Source organism: Mustela lutreola, chromosome 5 (assembly GCF_030435805.1).
Source record: "Mustela lutreola isolate mMusLut2 chromosome 5, mMusLut2.pri, whole genome shotgun sequence".
Taxonomy (NCBI): Eukaryota; Metazoa; Chordata; class Mammalia; order Carnivora; family Mustelidae; genus Mustela; species Mustela lutreola.
This window is the reverse complement of record NC_081294.1, coordinates 288,144-309,092: the sequence shown is the minus strand read 5'-3', so window position 1 is coordinate 309,092 and position 20,949 is coordinate 288,144. Positions and strand designations below refer to the sequence as shown.

The following is a 20,949-nucleotide window of genomic DNA, read 5'->3' as shown; positions in this document are numbered from 1 at the left end:
CCGCCCAGGTTCCCCACTGACCACCACCTCCCAAACTACCTATCCACTCCTCATAGCACCTCCACTGACCAGACCCTTGGCTCCCATGGGGAGAGCTGGTGCCACAAACCTGAGTGCACCTGTACCACACGAGTGTATCTGTACCACACCTGAGTGCACCTATATAACACACCCGAGTACACCCGTGACACACACGGACTGCACCCGTACCACACACCTGAGAGCATCTATATCCCACACCTGAGTGTGTCTACACCACACACGTGGGGCACCTGGGTGGCGCAGCTGGTTAGGATCCAGATGTGATCTCAGGGTTATGGGATTAAGCCCTGCTCCAGCGGTGCTGAGCGTGAGGCTGCATAAGCCTCTCTCCCTCTGCCCCTCCCCCCGTGTTCTCTTTCTCCCATAATCTAATATGTAAATACTACAAATGGATACTGATAAGCCCTAATAAAATAACTCTAAGTATTTAGAATTCTAATAAAATATATTGCAGTAAGATGTATCTTAAAAAGTACATACACACACACATACACGTCCCACACCTGAGCACCTGTGCCCGCAGCACACACCTGAGTGCATCCTGGTCACAAACCTGAGCGTATCTGTACTGCACACTAGAGAATGTCAGTAGTGTACCTGACTGTCTACACCACGTGCCTGAGCGCACCTACCGTGCACTTGGGTTTCTCTTCCCCATGCTGTGAGGTACTAAGAAGCCCACACTTTCTTTAGAGGAACAGCCCCTCCTTCCTAACCAGAGCACATGAGACCCTTACCCATCCCTACTCACATCATTTCTTTGCTAAAATTCTGCTTTTCCTTCCCCGCCCGGACCCAGGAGCGCAGGGCTCATCACACATTTACACAGTTCCCTCTCCGTGGCTGACACAGTGAGGGAGCAGGTCTCTCGAAGTCCACTGTGCGGCCTCCATGGAGCTTAAACACAGCTGTGCACCGGGGGCAGGTGCCTCGCCAAGGCCGAGAGCTGCTCTACGGCCAGCCTGAGACGGGGTCTGGGTGCAGAGAGAAGGGAGGGGCTCCCGCGTGCACAGGGCGGAACTCAGCAAGGCTGATGGAAGGCCCTACAGGCCATCCTCACTCCAAGCCTGAGGTCTTTGCAGGCCTGGGTCAAGGGAGAAAGGAGTGCAGCATCTTCCAAAGGCACCTCTTGTAGTCATGACATAGGGAAAGGGAGCGGGCGGGCAGCGGAGGGGTGCATGTCTCGGGGGTGAGGATGTTAGCTGGGAGACACTGAGCCCAAGATGTCTAGGGGAACCCAGAGAGAAGCCACCTGAGCGCCTGAATGTGTGCGCCTTGGGTCTGACAGCCTCTTGGGAGTCAGCATTTGGGATGTGGTGTCAGATGGTGTTCACTGAAGTGGAGCTTGGGGTCACATGCTGGTGCTGTGGCAGGAGCACGCTGATGCCTGGAGACGCACCAAATGGGGGCAGAAATCCCCAAAGACACCTCCCCGTGGGCCATCCCCCGCTGAGCTCAAAAAGCTGCCCACGAGCCTCACAGATTCAGTCTTTACCCCCACCCTACATACTGTCGTCAGTGGTGTCCTGACCTCTCTAATCAGATCCCAGGTAAACCCAAACGTGGCCGCCTCCTAACCAGCACAGGCCCCCAACGAGACCCCTGTGGGCCAATGATTTCAGATGTCCCAGACCCACTTATAATCCCTCAACACCCATCTGAATGTCTTCACAACTGCTGCCCCCAATTCTGGTTTAGGGAAGCACACTTAGGAGAGGGAAGAGGCAGAAAACAGCTGAAAGTGATGCCCATGAGGGAGAGGGTGAAGTGGCTGGCTGTGTGCGACAGGCGAAGCAGAGGACCCCTTCAGCTGCCCGCACCCCACCTTCACGCTGGGAAACCACAACTGACAGGTCATCGCAGGACAGGCCTCGATCATCGTAAATGGCAGAAGCCCACCTACTTCCAAACTTAATCTGGGTTTCTACGTTCAAAGAAGTCTTCATGAAATTTAATCTAACTCCTGTGACAAAGGACACGGTACCCTGGGGTTTCCCTTCAGAGGAGTCAGGTGGGCACCTAGAGGACTCCCACATGTGCGCGTCTGAGGCAGATTGGGACAGGGGCGCATCTGCTTTATTGCTTATGCTGCATATTCAAACAAATACAATAAACCCCGTCTTAAAAATGTAAGGCACATGAAAGCCTTTGTGCAATTCCGGATTAGTTTTAAATTCCTATTGGCTAATGACATTATTTCCCCTATAGACCTGGAGCCATCTGGAAATGACCGTGATGAAGTTTTCGCATGCAGAATACCTGAAACATGATCGCATCTTACCTCATGGCACAGCTGAACAGCCTCAAATCAAATGTCTGTATATGAATAATGATTACAACCATGGTTACATTTGCAACAACCTTCCCAGCTTATCCACATATGTACAGTTGGGTCCCCAAATGTTAATTATATAAAATCTAAAGGAAGAAGAACAGTATCTTGCTGCATCTGTGTCCTGTTTCCTTCAAGGGAGATTTGGCATTTTTAGTCTTCCTTCCACAAGTCCCGCCGCTATCTGCAAAGGCCAGTGTTATACGATGCTGAAGACCATGGACAGATACTGCTCATAGGACACCTGAATCCAGCCGTCCTGATCCGTATCGTAGCGCCGGAATATATCGGTCAGCCTCTGGGAGAGAGACAACAGGCAGTTAGACCGCAATATGTATGAAACAGAACGAATGAAATGCACCTAGCAAGAAGATGTTTAGGAACGAAAGTCACCCATGTCTCCCGACCCCCCAAGCCCCGATGGAGAGCTGGGCAGGGAGGCACGAGTGGGTAACCCTGAGCACCCTCAGGCCTGTCCATCACGGAGGGCGCTGAGACCTGGTGGGACAGCAGGGGAGGGAGGATGAACGTGGGAAGCTGGGTAAGAGGTCAGGGGGTGGGCTGTAGCCCCACCTCAACGATACGCCACAGCCCCAGTCCTGTCTCCCAAGTGGTCCAGGGCTGAGCCGCGGTCCTCCCTTCCTCCTCTAAGACCAAGCTCATGGGGGCTCTTCCTCAAATGCTCACCACCGTTCTGGCCACTTGCCACCGAGGACACAGGGAAACCAGCCCGGACTTGGGCCCCTCCCTTACACGCAGCAGGTAGAGGCCCAGACACAGACCGTGGGAGGTGGGTCCGTCCTGGCCACCCCACCCATCCAGAAGGCTCTGCTTTAGTTTGTTCACAAGCTCCATCCCCCCACAGCAGGTCAGGGGCAGAGGGAAGAACCCTGCACCCAGCAGCAGGGACAGCCAGATGAGAGCCGCCCCAGGTGAGGGGCACCAGACAAGCACAGCAGGCCTGAGACTCCTCGCGACAAAAGGCAGCAGAATACAATTCCTCAGGACAGGAGCGGAAAACAGTGCCCAGTTCACGGTGAGAGCAGGCTGGAGCCCGGCCCTCCGGCAGGTGAGACGGGGTACCTGACCCAGCCGACCGTTTGCTCGGGCGTTAGCTGGGCCCCCCCAGCGCACATGAGACACTCCAGCTGCACTAACTACAAAAACACCGGCGGCAGGGAACTCCCCGGCGGTGGCAGCGGCAGGGAACTCTGGCTGAAAGAGCGATGGGCAATTCTTCTTCGCACTTTAGTTGTATTTTCTACAGATTTTCATGTTCTTTTGCAAAAAATCATTTCTTTTTGTAGAAAAAGACAGATGAAGGAAAATATTTTGGGGGGTGTTTTATTGTGGCCTGCAGCTTTTCTCTGTCCTGTGTTGAGGGTCACTCGGGAAGGGTGGGTGGACCAGGGACCGGCAGGCAGGCCTCCGGCTCAGCACGGAACCCCATGGCTGTGGCTGCTGCCTGGAGGGGCCGATCCTCAGCCTTGAGGTGTGCGCAGGCACCAGGCAAACTTCTCATGGGACTCGGATCGCCTTACCTCGGTTACCGAAAGTCTACACTCGATGACCTCGGCTGGAGAAGAAATGTAAGGATCAGGTGTTTCCTCACGGGACACAACCTCAAATGAAAACTCTAACCCAAGAGCACCTCCGACGCAGGCAACGCGACCTCCATGCTGCAGCTCTCCGCCAGTGTTCAGACACCACTGCCAGTGGGGTGGGGTGGGACGGGCAAGGCTCTCCCCATTTCGGGAGCCGAAGCTCGGATGTCAACAGAGCTGGCTCTCCGGTGAGGCCTCAACAGCAGGGCCGGGCCGATCCCAGACTCACAGTACTTAGCCAGCCACAGAAAGTTCACTTTCACTCTCATGGGAAAAAAATCCCGAGGAAGTTTCTCAGAATTCCAAATTATATTAAAAAATCTCAGGCTATTCACATTTCTCTGGGACTCGAAAGCTGACAAGATGGAATCTGTGGGACAGTAAGGGCCTGGGGTGTTCGGGTCACAGAGGGAGGACATCAAACTGTCCGCCGGCACGTAGCTGCGGAGTCTGAGGGACGGGCACACCAGTCCGTCCTACTTCAGTCTGTTTTTTAAAAAATCTGTCACAATGAAAATCTGTCATAATAAAAACTTGGAAAGCCAGCGAAGAGCTTATCAGTTCACTGCATTTCTAAGCCTAACTCTGTGGAACCCGGATCCCGACCTCGACACAGGAGGGGGGCCTGCGTGGGCCCAGCAGCGCAGGTTCCATCACCCTGCCCTCGTCTCTGGAGGGCACTCGTGCCAGCAAGTGCACCAAGCTCCCGCAGGTACAGAAGCAAGACTGCGGGAGGGAAATGGTGGTGCTGGGGTCCCTGGGACCCGCGACCTCCCGCCCTTGGAGCTCCCCTCACACAAAAAGGCAGGGCACAGTCAACATCGCGACGGAAAACTGACCCATTTCCTCGGAATGAAAACACAGCAAAGATAGCAGAGTATACATGCAAATAACCCACTCGATTTAGAAAATGTGACCTCATCGGAAGGGACCTTGGACCCAGGGTTGGGAGATGATCCCTGAGCAGTTGAGACCCTCGTAACTACTAACAGCTTTCCGCTGACTGGGAGTCAATTAACACTTGTTTTGTACGTCATGTGTATTATGTACGTATTCTCACAATAAAGTAAGCTAGAGAAAAGAAAATGTTATTCAGAAAATTGTAAGGAAAACACATTTTCGGCACTATGCCATACTTACCAGAGAAAGTCTGCCTATGAACGAATGTGTGGCTGGGCCGTACATCGTTCAAGGGTCAGCGGCACTTCCACCAGGAGGAAGAACACGACTGGCCACAGCCCCCTGAACAGACTAGCAGCTCCTCCGCCAAGACTAACCTGCATACCCTCGGGCAGCAGACACCAGTCCCTCCAGCTGCTGACTGCAGAGCGGCACTCTGCCCCCTCCCTCTGCTTCCGCAGCTGTGCCCGCCTGCTGCACTGGCCAGTGCACGGTGAGCCCCCACGGAGCCCCGTTACCTGCAAGACGATGCAGCCCTGGATGAAGTCGTCGAAGGCGATCTGTCCCCGTCCTTGTCTGTCAAACTTTCGGATGAGGATGTCGTGGAACTGGTCGGACAGCCGGTACCCTTGAAGAGGAGGAGGAGGAGGAATGGAGCCAGGAGAGGGGGCGCTCCCATCAGCCCCCACGTCCTCCTTCCGTCAGCAGACGACAAACGACAGAGGCAGCGGTGGGAGACGTGAGGCGCAAACTCGTTCACATGCCCTCTGGGACCACACCCCCATCCGCAGTCCCGTGAGCGGCCGGCGCAAAGACACCCCCTCTTCCTGCAAGGGGAGTGCTCCCCGGGGGCCAGCGCTCGCAGGCACTGCAGGTCACAGCTGGGAGCTCACTCGTTTGCATCACGTACACTCACCCCACAGCGCTGCACCCCAAAAACCATCCCGCAGGGCAGCGCGGTTTCCTTGCAAAGTTTTCGTTTTACAGATAGTTTCATTTTACATGGGAAAGAATGTATCACTGGAGGTTTCCAAATAAACACAATGTAAACTCAGGGAAGGAGCTGACCCACTGGCCCACACGCCCCTCTGGGCATCAGCAGGGACATCCGGGAGGGAAATACCAGGAGCCAGGCAGCCTCCCGGAGTTAACAACCACTCAAGGGCCATCGAACGTTATGACAAAGTCACTGATTCCACCTTCAACTTACTGAGTGTCTTGAAAAGGTCTCCAGCAGGGAGGTGGTTCTGAAGACACAGGGACACAGCGGCCACTCGCCTGTGGGACACCCCTCGAGGCCACTCTAAATCAGGACACCTACTTCCTTCCCTCCTAATCCCACTACCTGTGTGACTGTGGTGTCCTTACTATTCAGGAGACAAGATCCAGGGGCCAAAATATTTTTACTGCTTTTCCATCCTGTTGGAATCTTTGCGAGGACACATGTACACCTATTATCTGAGTGAATTACACAGTTAATGATTGCAGAAATACTTACTTTTCTAAGAAAGACTCAAACATGCACACACAGGACAGTCCCTTCCGGAGTGGTCAGCATACCCTGTGCATCTGTGACTTAAATCCATCCCCCCTGCCAGTGAGAAGACAGGATCCCTGACTCAAAAAAAAGAAAGGCAGCAGGTCTGGGACAGGGGTCCCTGTGGACAGGTGAGGAAGCGGTCCAGGCTGAGAGCGGAGCTCATCCAGGTGGAGAGAGCAGACACCAGCCATCGCTGTGGCGTTTCCGGCCCAGACCTAACCCTACAGGATGGACCTCCACAATTCCTGCAGACCACGGAAGCAACTTCTATCATCCCTGGGATCAGCTTCCGAGTCCCCTGGTCCTCAGTGTCACTGCAGCGAGAACCAGACCAACACAAGTCAGACTAGAAAAGTGAACGAGGAAGAGAGACATTTACATGAGAAGCAAAATCTTCTCTATGAGTTTCCATCAGTGAAAGTGAAACATCAGCCTCATCAATTAAGAGGAGGTGCCCTCTGGAAATGTACATCAGAGCCCTGAGAAGGTGGCTCACACGTGTCGGAATGGTTGTGATCGGAAAGGCTGAAACACCACATGCTGGCCAGAGTGTGGAGAAGAGAGAGCCCCAGGCCCGGTGGGAACCCAGATGGGCAAAGACACCTCCGGGACACAGTATGGGTACTCTTCAGAAAGCTAGCAACAGAGCCAGCACGTGATCCAGTAATCCCGCTACTGGGATTTACCCCAAGAAAACGAACACACTGATTCGAAAAGGCATCTGTGCCCCTCGTTCACCGCAGCACTGCCTCCAGCAGCCAGGGTACAGAAGCAGCCCGCGGGACGACGGATGAGGGACTGAGACCTTGCCGCTGGCAGCAGTGTGGACGGACCTGAGTGCATTAGCTCAATGAAATAAGAGAGACAAATACCAGATGATCTCACTTCTGTGCGGAATCTAAAAATAAACCGAGCACACGAAACAGAACCAGACTCGTAAGTGCAGAGAACCAGCGGTGGCCAGAGAGGAGGGCTGGGGCAGGTGAAGCAGCTGAAGGGGACTGAGAAGTGCCAGTTTCAGATTGTGAAATAAGTCCAGAGGTAAAGCACAGCACAGGAGGCAGACACGTAACGCTGTGGGAGCGCTGTACTGTGACAGGCGGCACCTGCACAAGCCGCAGCCAGGGCTGAGACTAACTAACTTACATCAACTGCGCTTCAGTTAAATGCAAAAAAAAAAAAAAAAAAAAAAAAAAAAAGCAGTGCCCCCGTATGCTGCTCCCCCAGCCTGTGACCCCGGTCAGGACTGGCCCTGTCAGCCTGGACATGCAGGCACAGGGCCACACCCTGAGCTTAGAAGAGCAAGGTTCTCTCCTGACAACTAACAAGCACAGGAAGGGGAGACATCAGAGCCGCCTGGATGATCCCACGAGTCACCAACCACCTGCTCCCAGCGCCCCGAAATGATGACACACCTTCCCACGCCTAGACGCTAACCAGTGACCTCTCCGCAGGGCACAGAGACTGCAGCAAGGGGCAGACCTGGAACGGGGCATCAGCCCACGTCTATAACCAGCCGACGGCATGAAAAGGCTGGGGGCTGCCCGCGGACCTGCTGGGACCCTGGTGCAAATGGACTGCTCATTTTTAAGGTGGGTCCGAGGCACTGATGTGGTGAGCAAACGGTCACACACGGCAGGGACGCGAGTAAAGCGTGTTGGGGGGACACCGCACGGGCGTCGCACTCCTTGGCCTGCGACGGAGGACAAAGCAAATGGAGCACCGAGCCGCTAACGGCTGCGAGGTGGGGCGGCTGGAGGGAGGGCCGTCCACTCTGGTAACGTTTCCATCAGAACACACCGAGCTGGCCTGGCGAGGGGGGCTGCCCGTGCCTCACCTTCCCCACAGCGGGGACTGCGCTGCGTGGGGGCAAACTCCTCACGCGCTTCCTTCCTTCGGCTCTCTGCACCTGGCGCACGGTGCCTCCGCGCCCCGAGTTTAGAGAAGGAATACGGGAACTCCCGCAGCCAGCGTGTGGCCTGGGAGAGTCACCCGGTGCGGCCAGGGCTGAGCAGGAATCTTCACTTCAGTTCCTACTGAAAATCTGCTCCCATTACTAACATGGAAAGGGTAACAATGTCCCTTCTTGGTGGAAGGCCTCAGAGACCAAGAACCAGTCCCAGGAAGAAACTGGTTAGAACGGGTGGAATGCGGTAGCAGAGTATTTACTTTCTCCAGAAAACATCTGGAAGTCAGGGAAGAGCCCGCGTCAACCAGGCCAGGGAGGCTGGCCATCTCCTGACCACAAGGGACTGACCCATGACCTCCACGACCCTGAAGCCGCAGCAGGGACTCAGGAAGCCAGAGAGGCCGGGGCACTGCCCACCTCAGAGCTCCCGCCATGAGCTCTAAGGACCCAGAGGGCCACTGGCACAAAGGAAAGAGAGGCCTCTGGGCCTGACAACGCTAGTGCCATCCGTGTTCCCTGAAACCTGAGGTCACTTATCTGGTGTAATTCACAGGACCCAGGTTCCTCCCAAGCTGGCCTCAGCCCGGCCAGGCCTCCAGCTCCTTCCGGCCCTTCTGTACAGCCTATCGTCCCCCAGCCTAAGGGCAGAGCAAAGTCAGCTGTGTTCCCAGTCCCAGCGCAGAGAACCTGAGGTCAAGTCCTGCCCTAACCCTGACCCCCAGCTAGTGTGTGATGTGGGAACACAAGCTTCCTATGGAGCGTGAGAGCGGCTCCCTGAACACCAGAGGATTCCTGACGCAGGAAAGGAAGAGAAAGAGAGCGCGTGCCCCACGGAGAAATGGGAGAAGGGCAGAAGTTACAACGCATTAACAGAAGAACTAAGACGTACTTCGTATTATTAAGACTCAAAATACCTAGAAGTTCAAGAGTACATTATAATAACAATGTAGTACGTTATAGAAAAAAATAGGACCCTATAAACTAATTTGCCTGGTTTTTTCTAAAAGGTATTCCTAAGCAGTCTTTAAACAAAATGTAGCAGGAGTTTTGTAACAGGGCCCCGGTAAAGGGGGCTGAGTGAGATCATCCCAAACATGCCAGAATTGGGGTGTAATTCCCACGAGCCTTGGACAAGTCCTCCAAGTCTGCTTCCTCTCCACACAGAGAACCCCAGCCTCCTCTGACCCCTGCACCAGCATCAGAGGCCGGCTGACACACTCAGGAAAGGCTGTGCAGACACTGCTGGTGACACGGCACACGCGGGAGCACACGCACTTGAGAACGGGAGCTGGCACGCCCACCAACGCCCGAGGCAGCAGCTGGCACTGCGGCTTACGGAAGCATGTCTCACATGTGCAGACGGTCTTGCCGTGTCTCGTGACGTGTCACAAATAAGCTGCCTGAGTTCACTGTCACTTTTAACGTGAAACTGTGTCCAAAGCCACCGCATTCTCAATGCACGTGTCCCATCACACCACTGCACAAGCGACAGATGATTGCGTAGCCCATATCTCATTTTGGATGGGAAAAAAGCACATACGGTCTCCATGTCAAATATAAGCCTTCATGATAAAAACAATATCAGAGTATAAATCTGAATGTCAACAAAAATTTCCTAGTTAAAAAAACCAGTAAATCGAGGGGTGCCTGGGTGGCTCAGTGGGTTGAGCATCCGACTCTGGATTTCAGCTCTGGTCAGGATCTCAGGGTGGTGGGCCGGATCCCCAAGTCAATCTCCGCACTGGGCATGGAGCCTGCATTAGAGTTTCTTTCTCCCTCGCCCTCTGCCCCCGCCCCACTTTAAAAAAAAAATCAGTAAACTGAACAAGGTACAAAACCAGTAATGGCACCAAATGACCTCCAAAATGAAATCTGCTACACAATCAAGATAAGTGAATTACCAAAACCTGAGAGTGCTTGCTTGAGCTCGTTCTTGTCGATCATCCCGGAGTTGTCCCTGTCATAGGTGCGGAAGACGTTCTGCCAATCTGTGATGTACTTCCAGACGCCCATGAACTCAGTGAAGTTCACGCCGGCCTTGTTCTCCCGGTCAAACATGGCTGAGACAGAAAGGAACGTGAGTGGTTCGCAGCCGCCGGCCTCTCCAGGTTGGTGGGCAGGGGCTCAGTGCCCACACGGCCTCCCCCGCGCTTCCGTGGGAGCCAGCCCGTGCTCAGCCAGCGGATGCCCGCGTGCTGCTCAGAACACTCCCCGGCCCAACGGGAGGGCTGGGCCTCCTCTGCCAGGTGGTTATCCAGCCGCAGCCCCCAGCTCGCGTCGCATAGCGGCGAGGCAGACGGTCAAGAGGAACATAGTGGAGGAGCCCCGAGACACCAAATGCTGGACAGGGAAGTAGCCTCCCCCGACACGCGATGCGGAGGGCGCTCTTGCTTTGTCAGAGGGACTGGAGGTCGGGAGCCGAGCGGAAGGCTCTGCACTCCCGGCACCTTGCTCAGCTCCTTCCCTCTCCAAGAGCACCTGCCACCGCCTGCGCAGGCCCACGCAGGCCCACGCCACCACCGAGAAAAACACTCCACTGGCTTTACATTCTTGGTTTTTTTCAGTAGGACCCCCTTTTCATTAAAAAGATCACCCTAGGGGCGCCTGGACAGCTCAGTCGGTTAAGCCTCCGACTCCAGACTTCAGGCCGGGTCACGATCTCAGGGCCGTGGGATCCGGCCGTGCTGGGCTCCGCGCCTGGCAGGGAGTCTCCGTCTCTCCTTCTCACTCTCCCCAAACACATACACGTACACATACAGAAATAAATACATTTTGAAAAATAAAAAAAATGAGCCTAAACCAGGTCCAAATATGAAAGAACCCGTAGCGGCATTGACATATAATGGCAAAATGTCTTAAACATATGTAAAAATTCCATCCGTACTCCTGTGACCAAGAAAATGACAAATCACTTGGTCTCTCTTCACACGTGGGGAGCAGAAGAACGAAACAGGAGCGGCTCGGCTGCTCAGAAGCACACCGTGACTCAGTGGAGGCTCACATAAGGGAAAGCTCCGGTCGGAAACTGAGCACCGCTGTTTCCGCCAGTCAACCACCGTGCCAGACAGGGACGGCGTGTGACGTGCGCTGGTGCTGCGTGAACACGGACCCTTCAGACCCGGGAGCTCCAGCTCAAGTGCTCGGCTGGGAGGGCAGGACAAGGGTCTGCCTGCACCTTTACTTACAGATGATTGACCGGACAGTCACGGGGTTAAACGGAGTCCACGTGCCTGAAAATAAATGACAGGAAAGACAGTCAGCGAAAACCGTTTTCCCAGCAATCTCTAAGATCCCCATCTGGAACAGCAGCAGCTACCGACAGTCACCCGCTACTCAGGGAGACCTGGGCACCACGGTTCTCAGCAGGGACACTGTCCCAGGGGATGTTTCTTGTCGCCGTGACCACTGGGGGCCGTGAGCATGTTGTCGCCGGCGTCTCGACGGACGATGAAATGTTCGGCAGATGCCTTTATGCCCCCAAACCTGTTTTCTGAGCGATTCATACCATCAACTTCCAGACCCACAAGAAACAAAGTACAGAAGTATTTTTAACGCGGAGGGCAAGCAGAGTCTCTCCCCACACCCACCCGTGGACGCTCCTGTTTCCTGCTACGTCTGACCGTCTTCGCGCGCCCTCCCCGCGCCCCGACACAGACGCATCCCCTGGCCGCACGTGAAGCTCCTCAGGCTCCGGCGTCCGGCCTCCCCGGGAGCAGGCGGGCGGGTCTGCGGGGCGCCCCGGGCCGAGCCCGCTCCCCTCGGGGCTTCTCTGCTCCTCGAATGTGCCTCCCGGCGCGCGCGCACCCCTCGGCTCCCTGCCAGCCGCAGGAGCGCCGTGGCCCCCGGACCTTCCCCGAGCGCCCCCGCTGAATCCGGCGGCTCTGCCGGTGCCGGAGACACAGGCACCTAGTGAGGACGGCTCTCCCCGAGGAGGCTGTCCCCGCGCCCGGCACACCCTCGGGGAGCAGCGGCGACCGCAGGCTCACGCCGGCTGTGCAGCTCGTGGGGGCGCCGGCCCGCATGTGAGGCTCCGGGGACAGCCACCACCATGACACAACCCGACGGGCAGGAAATGTGGAGCACGGAGGGGCCCCTTCTTCGCCGTTTGATTTTTGCTCCTTTGCACCGGGCCCTGCGAGCACCGAACCCGGACTCCGCAGGACACAGCCCGGCGCTGACTGGAAGCCCCAGGAGCCCGGGGCACCCGCTGGAGGCGCTCCCTGGCCCTGCACCCCGGTCTCCCCTCCGCCCGACACAGGCTGCCGAGCCCTCCGCGAGGGGAAGTGAGGGACGCCCCGCAGCCCGTCCGACTGCGAGCAGAGGCCTCCGGGGCCGTGTCTGCGAACGCCGTGGCCGGACACGTTTGAAACAAAAGCGACACAAGCGCCCCAGTCCAGTACCGCGCAGACCCGAGCGCGTGGTGCTGAGGGCCCGGTGCCACCTCCACAGCCTGCGGGAGCGCCCAGAGAGGGGGCATCCCTGAGGTGACCCCGGGCAGCCGGCGCCCGCGCCGGAGGATTCTGAGGACGGCAGGGGTCCCGGGCTCAGGAGAGCAGCAGGTCATCCCGCGCCGCGTCAGGACGCCGAGAGGCTGCCCTCTGGCACGACACCCACAGGTGTGCTGCAGGGCTGCTGGGTGAGGCTCGTGGAGGCCGGCTCCTCCGCGCACCCTTCCTGTCACCCACCAGGGCTGGACTCTCCAGGGAAACCAGGGGGTGACAAGAGCCAACAGTTAAGGACTGGCTGTCACGCGCAGGTCCTGCGGCCCGTTCTCATGGGAGCCCGACGACTCGCAGTGACGCGGAAGTACCGCAGCGTGGGGACATGTCGTGTCCCGTGCAGTGCGCCTCAGACGCGCCTGAGTCAGCCGGGGAACCCGAGTCGTCGGGAGAAGAGTCTTCTGGAAGAAAGCACGGCTCCCTGAGAACAGGGCACACTACACAGGGAGACGTTCTCCACAAGCCCGACACCCCCAGTGACCCTCCAGCCTGGATTTTCTGGACCATCCCTGGTTTCAAACATTCCTGTCTGCTCTTCCCTGACACAAACGTGGCTGGATGTCAGAACCACTCGTTTGGAGAAGGTTCTCGTCAGATTTCTACTCAGCAGTACGTGATCGCTGTACCTACAAGTCCTGCTTTGATTTCATCTCAGAGAGCTAAAGCAAACAGAGGCCTGACTGTCCGTGGAAACCTCATGCACGGTTTTCGCCCTGAGAACGGTGCCGCGGCTCTCCGGGGAGACCCTAAACGAATGGTGACCGCCGGGGGAACCACCCGTAGCTGCTGAGGAGGAGACCGTCCCCACAGAGAGCACGACCGCTTCCCCTCTTAACCCTCAAGCACACAAACGACTCCGGACTCCCGACTCTCCAGGGAAAAGCCCATTCCGCTCTGTGATGACGCAGTCTTTCCACCCTCCAAAGAGCTTTTCTTGAAATTATGTCCTGTTAACCACAAGCGTAAACAGTGGGTTCCGTGAGTGGCTGAGGGTTACGACTCCTGACACCCAACATTTCCACAACCGAGATACCGAACTACGTGAAATCTTTCGGGACAAATAAATAAGCAAGTAAATAAATAAAATTTTAAAATAAATAAAAAATAAAGATCAGACTTTTTTAAAACGTCATCAGTGGTGATGTCTTTCCACTTCACTTCATCAGACCAGGAACTCCCAGCCTTGCTGGGCTTTTCTGCCAAGAGCTGAGGCAAGGGCTGCAGGCTTGGGCACTGGCACTGGCACTTGGTGCACAGAATCTGCAAGACTCTGGTTCAGCAAAACTCCACACTTCTCCAGTTTTCTTCAACTACAGCTTCAAAGAGCACGACCATAAATATGGCCTTTCCGAAAAGCAATCTAAATCCTGACCATCAGCATTAAAGATGCCCATACCCTTGATATGATACACGTTAGCTCTAGAAACTGGCTCTATGAAATCTGGGGTCAAATCACTACAGTATTTACATTAATGAAAACGAGACACAATCTCAGGGACGATTAGTGAAACACCGTAAGCTCAGTCCGGGCGGACACACTGCCTCCCGGTTCTGTACCAGGCAGATGCGGGATCCGGTGGACTGGGGCTTGGCTCAAGGGGGAAAAGGATCTAGACTTCCAGTCTTCCGGTCTTTACCCCCAAAGAAACTGGGGCCAGAAGTGCAATGCACCCAAGGTTACAGAGTAACCTGTCAGCAAAGCCAAGTCCACCAAATCCTAACTCTCTCTGGTTTCCATCTAGAAGTCCGGCAGGGCGTGTTTCCGGAGACAGCAGACAGGTCAGGCTGTCCTCGGCGTCGAGAACGCCCTCAGCTCCATGACTCACGAAGACTCCAGCGCTCAGGCTGCTACAGAGAAAGGACAGTCAACTCCACAGGGAAAAGGCACCAGGAGTCCCGTGGTCACCAGTGCTGTCCAGGATGTGCTTCCTCCGCCAGCTCCAAGTTTTAAGGACAAACACCAGTCACGGCCACCAGGGAAGCTCCCGCGTCTGTGGAGTCCAGGCTCTCTCATGGGAGTCTCTCGTGGAAGCTCCAGAGACCCAGAGGGAAAGCAGGTGTTTGCCGTGAGTCAGACTGTCAGTACCGACTCCCGGGCAAGTGGCTGTCGCACAGCTCCAGGCCGCGGGTGGACAAAACACGCTTCTCAAAACACGCCTGCGCGTCCAGGACGCAGCCAGCCCTCCCAGTGCCTCCTGGGGAGCAGCAGGCTGTGAACGGGGGCCTGCTGAGCAGCCCTTCCCCACGCGCAGGCAGAAGGGAGCTGAGCGGGCATCCTTAACCATCCCAGCAGCACGCGCAGCAGCGAACACCCTCAGCCGCTACACCAGGCTTGTGGGGCGGGAGCGGTGACGGGACCGGAAGGCCGGTCTGCCGGGAACCGTCGGCTTATATGGTCTGATTTCCCTTCATTTCTTAGTACAGAATCCCCAGGACAGCTGGAACTCTATTCTGATAAAAATATCTTAACAACAATATATGAACTATTATCTTTTAAAGCACAGGTATAAAAAATGTCTCCACAAAAGTACCTACATAGGTTATATGAGGGCAAATCTGCAGAAGGACAAAAAAAGAAGCTTTAGCAAAATTAAATTCCTGCAATTCCAAAAAAGAGCATGCAAGGTTTAAAAAAAGGTACCAAACTGAGATAATTTATGTCCTTCCAACAGAAGGCAAGAGAACAGTCGTCTTCTTTCTTCATACCCGTTAACCACACACCCCCGAGAGCAGTTTCAGAAGCTTTCCTATGAAACAAGTCTTAGAAAGGACTCCGTGTATGGGACCCACAAGGACCCTTTCGGAGCGGTTTCACCTACATTTCAGCAGAGAGCACACAAGCACAGACTTAATTCAAGTGAGAAACCATGCAAGTCTGAACTTCAGTTTTGCCACCAGTAACACGCTAAGTAAAGCAACGTCCTGGAATAGCCTAGTATTCCAGGGCTAATACGAAAACAGAAGCCCATTCCTGGGAGAAAAATCCGAAGTCAAAATACGGTCAGCTGCATCCGCCCCCGGAGTGAAGAGGACAAAGACGGGCCCACCTGGCGGCCGGCTGGTTTCTGCGCACAGACCACGCCTGCACACAGGAGCCCGGCCTGGCCTTCCGTCAGGAAGCGGACAGGCTAGTGGCCAGAGGCAGCTACAGCGGTGGCCGTACGGAGCAGACCGCAGGGTGTCAAGGACAAGGCACAATGCCAGAGCGGTTCAGCAGCAGGGGCAGGCACATGCCTCCGGGCAGAAAATCTGGAACTCAGGACGGACACGGCTCCAGTTCACAGCAACAAAAGGCAGGCCCTCTGCGCGGAGGGAGTACAGAACCACGCAAGGGGTAGACACCCCATGGACACAGGTGGGAAGACACTGGGGCTCAGCGCGCTCAGAGCCTGGGAGAAGCCAGCCCCAGCCCGACGCGAGCGGAAGGGCCGAGGGTGCCAGCAACACGCGTCTGCGTCTAGATCTCGAGAGCCAGAAGGGGTAACGGAACCAACAACACTACCACCTGCTCCGCGAATCGGCAGCGCTGGTAACTCGCTTTACTGCAGAAAGAACATGATGAAATCTATAAAGCAGAGCGGAATGAAGGAAACTGTAATCACGCTGGACCGGGAGAGAGAAGGAGGGTAAGAAGCGACGAGCTCCAGGACCAGGTCGGTAAAACTGACCTCTCCAACCTCTACACAGTGGCAAGCCACCAGTTTCAGTTTTTCAGCAGCTAATCTCAAGAGGAAAATGTAATTGGTTAAAGGACTCAGGGTCAGTAAGATATAGAAACAAAACACGTCAAAACGGCCACCATGATGCCTGGAACAGGAGAGGCCTCTGCTCCCCGGCAGAAGCGAGACGGCCGCGTCCCGGGCAGAGGGCGTGCTGGCTCAGGTTAGCGCGGCCACCTGCTTCCGGCCAGCTCTCACACGCCTCCAGCAACAGCCGAGGGAGTCCCACCGGGCCCCTCGACACAGGCGTCTGCAGAGCCTACTGTGACAGTCCGACCCACTTGCCGGTAGCGTTAACCAGGCGCTGACTGCCAAGTATCTCAGCACCGGTGAACGAAACATCCTCTTGGCAACTGTTAACATTCCCTCTTTCAAACAGGTTCCTCGTGGATATTTAGTAGGAGCCGAGCTCAAGATGACGTTCTGATGGTGACCCATCCGCTTTCTCCACCAGCTGAAGAACTAAGGGCAGCACCGACACGCTCGAGTGAAAACCCAGGAGCCTGACCCGACAGGTCAGACTCCACACCCCAGGGCTCCAACAGCAATGCTGACCCGAGACGAGGTATGTCCAGTGCCCAGCAAAGGGCCCACCTCAATGGGCGCTTAGTAAGTGGAACTACCGTCACCACCACCCCTGGAGCTGGCTTCCTGCGGTCACAGGCCAGTCAGTACTGCATGCTTAGCTGGCCACACTGAACCCTGCTGCGTGCCAGGCGCTGTACCAAGGACTCTGCATGCTTTTTCTCTATCCCCCACCCAGAAAGGTCAAGTCCTTGCCCAAGGTCATATTCCTAGAATTGGCAGAGCCAGGACTGAAATCCAGACAGGAACCCCCGGGGTGGACACATCAGGCCAATGAGGTCAGAGTGTGACCATCACCCCAGTGGAGGTTTCACACAACCCCAAAGCCGGTGGTGCTCTCAGAACTTCAATGGGACAGACAAAAGAATGTCCAAATGGGTCATGGAGAAGAACTCAGTGACGCGTGACCCTGAGGGCACTCTCAGTGCAGGGTCCGCCCTCTTTAATGTAGGACGTGAAGACATCCGTTTGGTCAACGATTCGAGTATTTTTTTGTTTTCTGAGAAAGAGAGAGCGCACACACTTGTGGGGGTGGGGGGGCTCGACCTCACCGCTCTGAGATCATGACCTCAGCCGAAATCAAGAGTCGGACATTTAACCGACTGACACACCCAGGCACCCACACTTAGAAATTTTTTTTTTTTAAGATTTTATTTATTTATTTGACAAGGAGCGAGTGAGAGAGAAACACACACACACACACACACACACACGGAACAGAAGCAGGGGGAATGGGAGAGAGAGAAGCAGGTTCCCGCAGAGCAGGGAGCCCCACGCAAGGGCTCGATCGCAGGACCCTGGGATCCTGACCTGAGCCAAAGGCAGACGCTCAACGACTGAGCCACGGAGGCGCCCCAACACTTAGAAAGTTTTAAGCCACATTTGCCAGGTCGTAGCCTGCTGGGTTCCAGCTTGCTGTGACATCTTTCTAGTAACCCTGCCTTCTACTCCTCTGAGTGTAGCTGAAGCCCTGGAGACACAAAGATGGAGAAGACTCGAGAAGGCAGTCATCAAAGCAAGAGTGAAGAGATTTCTGAGCTTCCTGAGCGCGGCTACATAAACACGTGTGAAGTCACACGCCAGGTACCTGCGGCCGCGGGTGAGACCCCGGGAGTGGAAGGCGGGAGCACCCGCCACTCTTCACCCGTAGGAACCTGCGGATGCAAATCCTGCACTTCCCGCAAATCGCGAGGCAACAGAGGCCGAGCCCAGGGGCCCGGAGTGGGCCTGCAACGGTGTGTGTCCTCCTTGAGCCCCGTGTCCAGCACCGGGAGGCCGCGCCCACGTGCTCACTCTCCCTACAACATCAAGCTGCCTCCCGCTCGCAGAAATGACTCTTACCGACACCTCCGAACCAATCAATCCCCTTTCTACCCTAAACGGCCGCTGGAACGACAGGCTACAAATCCAGGACCCAGAAAAGACAGTGGCACCGGAGGGATCCTCAAAAAGGGCAACCCCGCCGGTATCGGATGAAGTCCACGTTCTCAGGCCCTGCGGGGGGAACCGGCGGAAACCAGCGCCCCCCACTCGACCCCAGAGCTACGGTCGGGATCCCCGTCGGGACACCTCGTTTCCCCCAGGGATGAGACCAGCTTCCCACCATCCCACTGCCAGCGCCGCGCCTCCAGCGCCCCATGTCTTCCCCATGGTGCCCCAGCAGCCTGATGAGCCTCTCGAGCGGGGTCACGAAGACGGACCGCTGAGAACCGCCCTGGTCTTCCAGGCACCAGAGGTGGGTCCGCGGTACAGAGCCGCGCGCCCGAAGTGCTTCCCGCACGAGTCCCAGCGCAGCAAAGCACCTGGACGCGGAGGCGCCGGGGGCACAGGCCGGAGTCACCGCCCGCACTCGGAGAGGAAGGGACTCGCCCGGCGCTCAGGCCCCGCGCTCAGGCCCCGCGCTCGGCAGAAGCCCGGCCCGCGGCCCCACTCACCGTTGGAGAGCGCCTGCTGCAGCTCGCTGTCCGAGATGACCCCGCTCCGGTCCTTGTCGACCCTGCAAAGCCGAGGCCGGTTAGCCGGGGGCCGAGGGCGCAGCGCCGGCGCCCGCACTGAGCCGCGTCAACCCCGCTCGGCAGAGGCAGCGCCTTCCCGCGCACCGTGCCCCGGGCTCACCCCCGCCTTCTGCTGGGGAACCACGGAAGGTCGGGCGCCTGCTCCGTCCCGGGCCGTCCGCGGCCACGGGTGTCCCGACCCCGGGTGCTCCGGCCTCGGGTGCTCCGGCCACGGTGCCCCGCCCCGGCCCCGCGTCTCCCCAGGAGAAGCATCGTCTCCCTCCTCACACTTCCCGGCCTCGCTCCTCGGGGGTCCGCCCACGCCGGCTTCTCTCCCGCCCCCGACGAGCCCCCCCCCCCCCGGCCGCGAGTCGTTCGAGGCCCCCGCGGGCGGCGACCCCGGACGCAGGCGCCGCCGAAACCGTCGCGTCCGCGTCTCCGCCTCCCGCCGGCGTCCCCGAGCCTCCCGGAGCCGCCCCTCAGCCGCGGGCTCCTGGCCGCGAGGGGCGAGGGGTGGAGGCCGCGACCCCCGCGCGACGGAGGCGCCTCCGCAGGCCCCGGCGGGAGCGAGGCGCGGGGGTGGGGGCGGGAGGCCGGGGAGAGGTCCCGGGGGCCGGGAAGGAGGCCCGGGAGCCCCGTAAGCGCCCGGGGGCGCCGGGCCGCACCTCTGGAAGACGTTCCACAGGAAGCTCTGGTCCGGCAGCGCCGCGCCCGCGGGCGGGCCGGCCCCGGGGCCCGGGCGGTAGGAGTAGGCGGCCATGCAGCCAGGCGCTCGGCGGGGCTGAGGCTCCCCGCGCTCGCAGGCAGGCCCCGGGCGGCTCCACTTCCGCCTCCGCGGGGCGGGGCCCGGCGCGTACGTCACTTCCGGGGCACCGGAAGGCGGTGTCTCCCCGCGCGCGCCTCCGGCCGGTTGCTAGGCGACGCCGGGGCCGCGGCTGTGCGCGTGCGCGCGGCGGCCGCCTCCAGACTCGCGGACTCCCGGGCCTGAGTGCCGAGGGCGCTGCCCTCCGCCGGGTTTAGTTCCTGCACCAGGAAGCCCTGGGGCCGAGCGTGGCCGGAGGGAGGAACGCGCGGCCCCTCACCGGCGGCCCGGCCCTCTGGGGAGCCCCTGCGGCGTCCGAGCGGCCCTCGGGGCCGGGGTACGGCGGCGGAGGGTCCCGCGGGGGGCGCCCCCGAGCACGCGCCGGCCGCCCGCTGGCCGCCGTCGGGGAGACGAGGGCCCCAGGCCCGCGAGGACTCGGGGTGTTTCGGACTCCCTCCTCCGCAAGGACTCCCCGAGCAGTGTCTCTGGAACTTTCCGCAGCTGCGCTGGGGGCCTCCGGGCCCGTCCGCGGACCGTCTCCCGCCCGCGGCCCCGCGGCTGCCCCGGCCCCGCCGCTGCCCCGGCCCCGCGGCACCAACAGGCGCCCGCGACGCTGCTTGCAGGGACAAGACTCGTCCCCGGCGGCCTCGGGCCCCGGGCCGCGCGCTCCCGCCGCTGTGCCCCCTGGACGGTGCCCCTGGACGGTCACGGCCGCCCGCGCGGCCCAGGAGCAGCTGCCGGCCCGGGGCGCCGGGCGTGCCCGCGGGGGGCACGGGGTGTGACCGCGCGTGGTCTCAGGCCGGGCTGGCGGCCGGCTGCAGAGGTCACGGCTTCCTGATGGGCGAGCCGGGCGCCCGAGGCCACACGGGCCGGGACGCGCCAGCCCAGGCCGACCTGGGCTGCCCTTCCCTTCAGGCTCCTCGAAGGAACCGTGTCGCCGGGAAACACGGGCTGGAGAAGGTCCTGCCCCTCCCCCGGCAGCGTCTGTCCGCGGACGTGCGGACGGTCCAGACGGCTCCGCCG

At 58.2% G+C, this 20,949-nt stretch overlaps 1 protein-coding gene across 2 annotated transcripts; it reads right to left on the bottom strand.

Annotated features, from left to right (window-relative positions):
* Positions 1 to 2,096: 2,096 nt before the first annotated feature.
* Positions 2,097 to 19,960, bottom strand: PDCD6 (programmed cell death 6). Of its 2 annotated transcripts, none has more exons than XM_059173539.1 (6): positions 19,790 to 19,960; positions 19,065 to 19,126; positions 11,513 to 11,557; positions 10,235 to 10,387; positions 5,397 to 5,506; positions 2,097 to 2,672 (listed from the first exon to the last, which is right to left on the bottom strand). In XM_059173539.1, the coding sequence occupies exons 1-6, from the start codon at positions 19,882 to 19,884 to the stop codon at positions 2,574 to 2,576; spliced, it is 564 nt and encodes a 187-aa protein (XP_059029522.1). In that variant the 5' UTR covers positions 19,885 to 19,960; the 3' UTR covers positions 2,097 to 2,573. The 2 variants fall into 2 exon arrangements, with proteins under 2 accessions (XP_059029522.1, XP_059029521.1); XM_059173538.1 differs by having other exon boundaries at positions 10,229 to 10,387; positions 19,790 to 19,956.
* Between the last annotated feature and the right edge of the window lie 989 nt (positions 19,961 to 20,949).